Raw genomic sequence first — 9,399 nt, 5'->3', positions numbered from 1 at the left:
TTCTTGAAGAATCTGCCTTTACGATGCAATTATAAAAGTTCATAAATTAATCGCAGGAATTGAGTAATTAATTAATTTTCTAATAAAAATTCAAAAAGTAACAGTCAGCGCCGCCTATAGTTTTCTACTGGAACTAACGTAGCACGAGCTTCCAGATAAAAATCATAGGTGGCGCTGACTGTCCCTTTCTGAATTTTTATAAGAAAATTAATTAATTATTCAATTCCTGCGATTAATTTTTGAACTTTTATAATTGCATCATAAAGACAGATCCTTCAAGAGGTTTCCAATATATTTTTCGATATAAATTTGTCCATATGTAATTAATTATTAATTATTATTCTACGGAGTGTTTGAATTGTTGTCGAAGACGCCATTGGTTTTTCATTAATTACTATCCTTTACGCAATTAATTTATGAAACTTTATGCACTCATTAGAAAGACAATGCTCTTGCGAATCTTCTCATATAACTTTTGATCACATTTTGCTTCTAGTTTCGTTTAGTATTAAATATTTCCACGGAAGATCGCGATGGTCGCCGTTACGAAATCATAGACGCCATAAAATAAAAATTAGTAACTAACAATTTAGAGTTAAATTCTTTACGAAAGCTATATAAGAATGTAGCCTGAAGTTCCAGCTTTGCAATGAAATTATAAAAGTTCACAAATTGTTTACGGAAATTGAGTAATTAATAATTTTTCCCTGCCGGGGCCATTCTATCCTTTTCTATCCCCACTCTGTCCTTATCAGTCACGTGACCAGCTCTCAGTCGACCTCCTTGCCTATTCTATATTCCTATCACTTTCTTGATTTTTGAGCCCAAATCATAGATGGCGCTGATCTCAGGCGGTAAAATTTTTATTCGAACTCGATAGCACTTCTGGTTAGGTGCTAATAATACACCTTAACAAATCAATTAGGCAGCAGAAAATGAATAAATTCCATGTTTTTGTAATTAATTCGTGAACATTTATAGTTGCGCAGCAAAGTTGGAATTATAGGCAACATTCTTATACAATGTTTAATTTAATAATTAGTTACTAGTAAATAAGATTGCTATAAAAAAGTGTTTTTCTTGTATAATATTCTTATGAAGTAATAAATGTATACTGGTCTAAGGAAGGGTAAAAATAAAATTTTTTTATTAAGAAATTTTATTTACAATTTTTCATTTACAATGTTTTCATAGGCGAAAAATGAATATAAAATAAAAAATAGATTGAAAAAAAATAGTAACTACTAAACCGGAATCGAACCTCGGCCCTCGAATATAGAAATTCTCGACGATCACCGTTAGGCTATAACTCAGATTGAAAATAATTGAGAATAAAGGTGTAAGTAGAGGAATAATAAAACTTTAATTATAAATATCTTAAAAATTACCGAGTAGTTGCCGCTATAATGATATATTTTCATATACTGCATGAGGATATCTACAAACCTGCAGTTTCAACTAAATCGGTGATCCGAAGGACTTGCACTGTCCTTGTTAGTGTAATATGTTAATTAAATAAACCAGTTTTATTATTAAAAGGGAGTTGTTGTTCATTAGCCGCGCAGATCTCGATCTGCATAGGATTAACCCATTTGCATCCAGGCGCGGGATATTCGGCGAGCCACGACCGTCGTCTATCACCGAGCGCGGAATTTTCCGCGAGCCACGACAGTCGCCTATCACTGAGCGCGGAATAATCCGCGAGCCACGACAGTCGCCTATCACCGAGCGCGGAATAATCCGCGAACTGACTTTTTCCATTACCAGTTGCTGAATATTCTTCATATGCCACAGATCACGTTTGATCCCTTTTGTGAGTGTTAAGCCTTGGAATGCCGTGCCGGTATTTTGTCCAGCCCTTGATTAGAATAGACCCAGAAGACCGTTAGGGTCTTCTGGCAGCCAGATTCTAATTGCTGTTTTAGTTCAAGTTCCGTGTCCTTTCTATCTTCATTTTCAATGCATTTTCAAACTATTCTTTATTTCCCTCGGGTTACCGGACACGAGGCTTTCTCTAGCCATTAATGTTAGAAAGCAGGTAACAGCACTTAGGATTTGGCTGACAATAGGCCTGTAAAGAAAGGGACCAGGCCATGTGCGAAGTCGCGACTTTCGGAGCCATAAAGTAACGGGTCCTTCGCGAAGGATCACGAATGTGCGGGTGGTCCTCCAGCAACCCCCTTTGAGGGAGAGGCTTCCTTCACCGGCAGACCTGGTCGCGGAAGACGGTCCTCCCTTCTTTAGGGGCATCTGATTCGCAGACCGAGGGCCCACCCTCGGTCCTGTCAACCACCAATGGGAAAACCGATTTCCCTTTGGAAACCATGGGCTCCGTATGATCGTACATCGCACAAGTTAGTTTAGTCAGTACCAGCAGTCAGCAAATAACATTCAAAGAGATCAGAGGAGTTAACCGGAACAATTACAAAATATACAGTCCACTAAAAATACAAGTTCCTCAAGAGATTTGGGTCGTCATTAATCGTTGCCAATTACGGTCGACCTATTGACGATATACAGTGAGCATGTCATCCACATCGCTTTATTATATTTTTAACAAGTTTTACTTTTGTTGTTATTGAAAATCCTTTTAACTGCCATTATGAGTAGGTGGTGATACGGGCTAGTCGTCAGTTGAACTATGCTGATGCCTGAACACGGCACCTTAAGTAGAGCCATGATGCAAATGATTTAATCTAGCTAGAAATCCTACAATAATTAACACGTAGAACTATTTGATTTCCATACCTTGTACACCATTACATTACCTTAAATTTCAAATATTAATTAATATCGATCTTCAATTTTCTTTTTTTATCAAATGACGGCTAAAAGGCTCTCTCGAGTGCAAAGGATTAACACAACCACTGCCAGTACATAAATTCGCAAAGCAGTCTCGCTCAATCCCCAAACCCAGCCCTGCCTCATTTACAAAACCGACCAATAATTCCCATTCAAAGACACAGCCCCAAGAAACCCCTAATCGTTCCTTAATGAAAACCACTGTGTATACAAACCCCTCGACCCACTCAAAAGCGCCGGTCTGCTCGACAAAAATTGCCCGCGACTCGGTTCATCCGCGCACGAATGAAAACAAAACCGAGCGAAAAGGAAACAAGAAGAACCATACGAAGGGAGGGAAAAAAGGAAAAAGCGGAAAAAAAATAAGAAGCCGGAGTAACGAGGAAGAGAAAAAGGAAGGGGAGAAATTAAAAGGACCACGGCCACTAAGCGAAGAAGAAGAACGCGAGCGGAGAGAAAGAAGCTGGGACGAGAGGCGCAGGAACAAAGAGAAGCAAGCCGGAGAAGCGTCGAGGGGAGCAAACATTAATGCCACCCCGCAGACCGCAGATGTTGCGCCAATTACAAACCTCACCCCTGTGCCGCGAGTCTCGCTCGCTCCTTGGAGACCAGCCGACACCGTGGCACTCGAAAGAGTGAAACAAGGATGAACCTGTCCCGGAGCCCGATGTCGCGTACCTTCCAGCCTGCAGCTCTTTGTCTTACCCCTGTCTTGCTCCCTGCCCGTCGACGACTCGGCCCCGTGTGTTTGTGCAGCTTGGATGCAGCCCCGAGGCACGTGGGCGACGTTAGGCGCTCGTGGATGCTAGCCCGCCAACGAGACACGAATTTTCGAAAAGGCTCTCGCACTTTGTTAGATTAAATTTAGCACAAGGCGCAAAATGTCTTCCCTGTCGTCTTCTCCGTCGTCCTGCCCGGTCTCTTTGTCTGTTTCCGCGTCAGACAGATAGGGGTTGCGCGAGAAGAAAGGACCAGGTTCGGCGAGTCGGCCGTGATCCTTGAAGGAAGAAAGGGGCAACGATCGGGCACAGAGGAGGACCAGGATGAGGGTGCCAGGGGAAAAAGAGAGGGAGAACACAGCGAGTACGCCGGTGGCTGATATTATTCTTGGGTCTTCCTCGCTGGAGCATTATTAGTTCTGGCGTGTTAGCATACATGAAATATTGATGTTACAGAGAGCCCACTCTCCGCTCTGTCCCGACCCCGCCTGGTCCCGCGTCATCCCTTGTCCCTCGTCTCTTTAGATTTTACACGTATACGAGCATCCGCTTGTACCGTCGCTATTTCTCTGTCTTCCTCTGTCTATCCCTCGCTCGCTGCACCCCCCAACAAATCCTCGTCTCTTTTCGTCGCGACTCTTTGTCGACGATTTTTACGGCTTTTAAGCCCTTTCGCTCTGGCCCTCTCTGTCGTAATCCGCTTCTTCCTCATTTTACGACCGTTTTTTGGAACTCCACGCTCGAAAGGATTGAATTTCTTGGCTTTAATACGCGCTACGTTCTCCAGGATAACCTTTGTCCCCGTATTTGTATCTATGTCCGGATACTTTGGGTATGCTCGGCTCGCCAGACGTTTAATGAATTTTCTATCGAATCACGGTGAGATACGAATGGAAGCTTCGAAGAGGTTGAGTGTTTCGAAAAAGTAGGAGCTTGAGCACTCTAAACAGTGGAGACAAACGAAATGGAGAATTTATATTTCAAGTACCGTGATAGTCGAAACGGTCAAGATTTAGGGGATGTTCCGAGAATGGTGTGAGGATAAATGTTTTTAAAAAGTACCAGCTTCCTTAACTATGAAATTAATCCAAATTTGGGAGCTTTTGTCTTTGTTATTATTTAAAATCTAAAACTACTTTCGACAAAATTGTTTATTTTACGCTTTCATTTAGACGAAGACAAAGTTATACGGGGTGTCCCATTTGAAGTTTCGCATCCAATTATCTCCTGAACTACAGTTCGTTTCAGAAAATGTTTTAAGTAGTATAAGTCAATCAATTCATCCTGAAATGCACTATCTACTTGCAGAAAAAAAGTATAAAAAAATAAGTTACATTAAAGAAAAATCCAAGGTCTCCTCGAAATCTTGGAAGCACGTCCACTTTGCAAAAATTTATGACAATTATAGGATGTCCTTCAAACAATGCAAGTTTCATTCGAAACTTTTTTGAAACGAACTGCAGTTTAGGAAATAATTGAATGGAAAACTTCAAATGGGACACCCTGTATATACCTATCTATTTCCATCACAGCACTGTAATCATTACTAATATTTTGGTAGATTATTATTATTTATGTTTTTTATATCTAAGGTCATTAGATAAGCAATGCTAAATATACTTTCTAAATTAAATTAAGCATAAGTGATTATTTTAATAATTTTTGTCTAACAGAACACCTCTGCTATCATTATACAAAATAAGGAAAATTACAAAATACTTAATTGTCTCGTGGATTGAGGAACTGGTTCGAAAGAAGGATGTCGTTAAATCGAACGGGAAACGGGAAACGAGAAAGTGAAATTAGGGGAAGTCACGCCATTGATTACAGGAGTTAATTAAGTATTCAGACTTCTTTGACACGCTTAAATAGCCTTGTTCCGTTCGTTATTATTTATCGTTCTGTCGAGTTGGCTTAACACACTGAATCTCAGAGCATCCTAATTCCTTAAAGCCACGTTCAAAGCCACGATCGATTTCAAGGATTGTCGGTGAGGGTCATGTCAATTAGCAGGATTAATTATTGGAAATTTAGAACTCGTCACGAAGAGAAGCGTTTGATCCCTGATTTTGCCTATTTCGATTATGGTAAACGTTAATCGTCCGAATTAATCAAGAAAAGATCTGTTTGGATAATCCGAATTAATTAACAAAATTCCTGATTAGCTCGAAATTTTTTCGCTCTATTTTTAATTTAAATATACACATTTCAGTCGCCATTTCATAAAATTTTGAAGCTCGATGTTAATTAATATATCAATAAAATAATATAACAGTGTGGGAGGTATCGAAATTAAATAATTCCACGTGTTAGTTATTATACAATTTCTTATTTACTACTCAAAAAATATCATCAGCCTTATAGCAGAAAATTTTTCAACTCGTACCCTTTTTTAGCCAAAAAATTGTCCAGCGCAAAGGGTTAATTGCAATGTATTATATCATATGATTAAGTACCATCGCACCCCAGAAAATAAAAATTATAGAAAAATTTGTGAATGATTATATTTTGGTAGTAAAGATATATTGTTTACTATAATATATTAATTGTAATATATTATATCACATGATTAAGTACCATCACACCTCGGAAGATAAAGAATATACAAAAATTTGTAAATGATTATTTTTTTGATAGTAAAAATATATTGTTTACTATAATATTAAATTATTTGGAAGATTCTCATGAGCAAATATATATAGTACGAAAAGACTGATCGAAGTTTTGGCCCAAGATAAATGCTACTGTACTTCGTACCTGAAAAGATTACGATCATTGGCGGGAAATTCAAAGTTGTTTAAGACACGCTTACAAAGATGATACGGAGATCGATCTATCGAGCATGGTATCTAAATCTCCCTTCGTTTCGTCGACTAACTTTATCAGGTTATTACATTTTTGTTGCATTTCCGCCTCGCTGCACCCGTTTCCTCTTTTCTCCGACTTTCCCCGCGGGAGATGTCTAAGTGATCGATGCGTTCTTCGAAAAAAGATCAAGATTGAAGAGAATACGTTTCGCCGGGTAGACTTCAAGGGAAGGAACTTTTTTGTCATTTGCATTTACTTTTCTTCGAGTAGCACGAAATTTCCATGTGTCTGATCTGTTAATCCGACGTTCCGTTTGTCAAGTTCTTGACAAATGTAAGATCAACTACAAATTTCGAATACGGTATCGTTTCTCGAACATATGTACCTTTAATGTCCGAGGATACGAATTATATTCTAATTTCAAATAAAAATTTTAGAAAAGACGGAATAATACTAAATATCATGAGAAACATCGAATTATAGTAAGACTATATCTAATATGACTGATTAAATAATTAGTAAATGAAAAAATAAAAGAAGGAAAATCTTCAAAAATAAATGGACTAAGGGATATTACTCAAAAATTGATAATAAATATATTAAAAGAAAAATGGCGAAGATAAATGACCAAACTGATAACATAGACTGCGAAATTTTAAATTAAAAGCTTAAAAAGGACTGTTAAAAGAAATCAGAAGTAAAAATATACAAGGAATTTTGATAATAAGAAAATTTTCTCCCGTTTATGTTTAAAAATCCCAACTCTATTCTAATTTCAAATAAAAAGAAAAATTATGAATTAAAACCTTGAAAATAAAAATATATATTGCCTACATTATATCACTGTATAAATTTTAATATCGAATTTCTGTATTAAGTAAATTTTCATGGAACATGTGAATTTATATTCTACTTTAAATTTCGGACACGACATAATCAGACACACGTATACTTTCTTTTCATTTAAAAATTCCAACTATATCCTAATTTCAAATAAAAAGGAAAATTAAGAATTAAAATCTGAAAAATAAAAAATGTATTACCTACATCATATAGCTGTATAAATTTTAGTATCGAATTTCAATATTAAGTAAATTTTCATCGAACATATGAATTTATATTCTACTTTAAATTTCAGACACGACATAATTCGTTAAACACACGTAAATTTTCTTTTGATCTAAAAATTTCAAATAAATATTTAATATGTATAATTTATTCTAATTTCAAATAAAAAGGAAAATTAAGAATTAAAACCTAGAAAATAAAAAGTATATTTCCTACTCATATGACTGTATAAATTTTAATATCGAATTTCCATATTAAGTAAATTTTTATCGAACATATAAATTTATATTCTACTCTAAATTTCGGACACGTCATAATTCGTTAAACACACGTATACTTTTCATTTAAAAATTCCAAGTCTATTCTAATTTCAAACAAAAAGGAAAATTAAGAATTAAAACCTAAAAAATAAAAAATACATTGCCTACACCATATCGCTGTATAAATTTTAATATGGAATTTTTATATTAAGCATATAATCTAATTCAAAAAATTTCAATAATTTTCAAATTTCAAATAAAATAAAAAGATAAAAGATGCTAGGTTCTAACGACAAATTTGAGTAACAATCAAATTTTGTTACTCCTCCCAACGCTAAATGTCCAAATGGGTGAAACGTAGGGGTTGTATTCCAGTCGCGTTCGTGCTACAAATACATTTTAACAATCCGCAAACGGTTTTACCTGCTTTCATGCTTTTCTCGTTGTGAATCGTCAGCGAGCTTGGATTCCCGTAAACAGAGTTATTCATTTCGGCCATCAGCTCCCAATCTGTACAGAAAATGGCATTTTATAGCAGTTCCTCCGGGGATTCAGCGAGAAATAAATATCTGAAGCGTTCAGTCGCTAACTTCGTTCAATTTTAATCATCGTATACGCGGCGGTCGAAAGATTTGCAACGTTCGTTTCATAAATAATAAATCGCCAGGCATTCGACTTGCGGTCGCGGCAAGTGAATTACTTCCCTTAAGAAAACTGACAGAGGTTAAGCCGCTTATGAGATTCGTGTGCAGAGTGCAGGCAAACGCATCAATCGACCACACTTCCAACATTTCCCGTTACGCGAAAAGTTACTTATTTATTTCGAACTCTTAGCTACTTCCAACGTGGCGAATTCAAAATTAAGAAACTCCGAAGGTCCAGAGAAAATTCAATCTTACGTAACTCGCTACGTAAATCCGTGAATTAAAAATGGCGGATTTTCATGTATTTCTCGGAAGTTTTAAGTATTTTTTGGGAGCATTCGGCGTTTCAGTGATGGTTGGTTTATTACCCTTGGTGGTTTTTACCCTTTGCACTCGAAGGTTCCTCGGCAAATTTTTCGTTTTGGGGTTGATCACAGTTTTGTGATAACGTAGCAAGGAATTTTGTATTATATTTTTTGTGTTTTAGTATTTTTTTTAATAGTTCATTGCTTTAAACTAAATATCAATTATTAATTTTTATATTTCTGTTGATTGGCGATTAAGGATGGCCTCTCGAGTGCAAAGTTAACCCTTTGACGTATGTAGCGTATGTGAAAAATGAAACGACTTATATGTAAGTTTTCGTGAATGAATTTTATAAAATTTTGTTATTTACTGTTTCCAAATTTCAAAAACGTGAGACACGATTAAATCGATAGCTTGGACGTAAATAAATGAGATGGAGGTATGGATGTAATGACTAGTTCTATAATTTTAAGGTTGAACTCCTGGGTTATGGTAATAAAAAAAAATATATTCGTAAATCTAAAAACAATGTTAATATTAAAATTAATAATAAAAATGATCCAACTAGGTGTTAACAGAAATTGACACAGAAATAATTAACACTTAAAAAGAATGTTAATTATGAACTTAGATATTTTTATGTTTATAGTAAAAGAAACGTTCACATTCGGAGCTTTTATTATTAAATTTTTCAGAAATTTCCTCTCACGTTAGATACAGTATTAGTTTCGAAGTCTGAATCAAATGCGTATATTTCATTTGTCAAAAGTTTGAAACATAAGCGTTCGTTTT

The 9,399-nt window shown here is 36.1% G+C and overlaps 1 protein-coding gene across 1 annotated transcript in view; it reads right to left on the bottom strand.

Annotated features, from left to right (window-relative positions):
• The window catches only part of LOC108553104 (contactin-6), a 125,775-nt gene that overhangs the window by 34,473 nt on the left and 81,903 nt on the right, over positions 1 to 9,399 (bottom strand). The window contains exon 5 of the mRNA XM_017907869.1: positions 8,081 to 8,167. Within this exon, the coding sequence (XP_017763358.1) occupies positions 8,081 to 8,167 (87 nt within the window). The remainder of the gene's footprint in view (positions 1 to 8,080; positions 8,168 to 9,399) is intronic.

Source organism: Eufriesea mexicana, unplaced genomic scaffold (genome assembly GCF_001483705.2).
Source record: "Eufriesea mexicana isolate 0111107269 unplaced genomic scaffold, ASM148370v2 scaffold9425, whole genome shotgun sequence".
Taxonomy (NCBI): Eukaryota; Metazoa; Arthropoda; class Insecta; order Hymenoptera; family Apidae; genus Eufriesea; species Eufriesea mexicana.
Note: the sequence above shows the minus strand (reverse complement) of the source record. Positions and strands in the feature narration are given on the sequence as shown.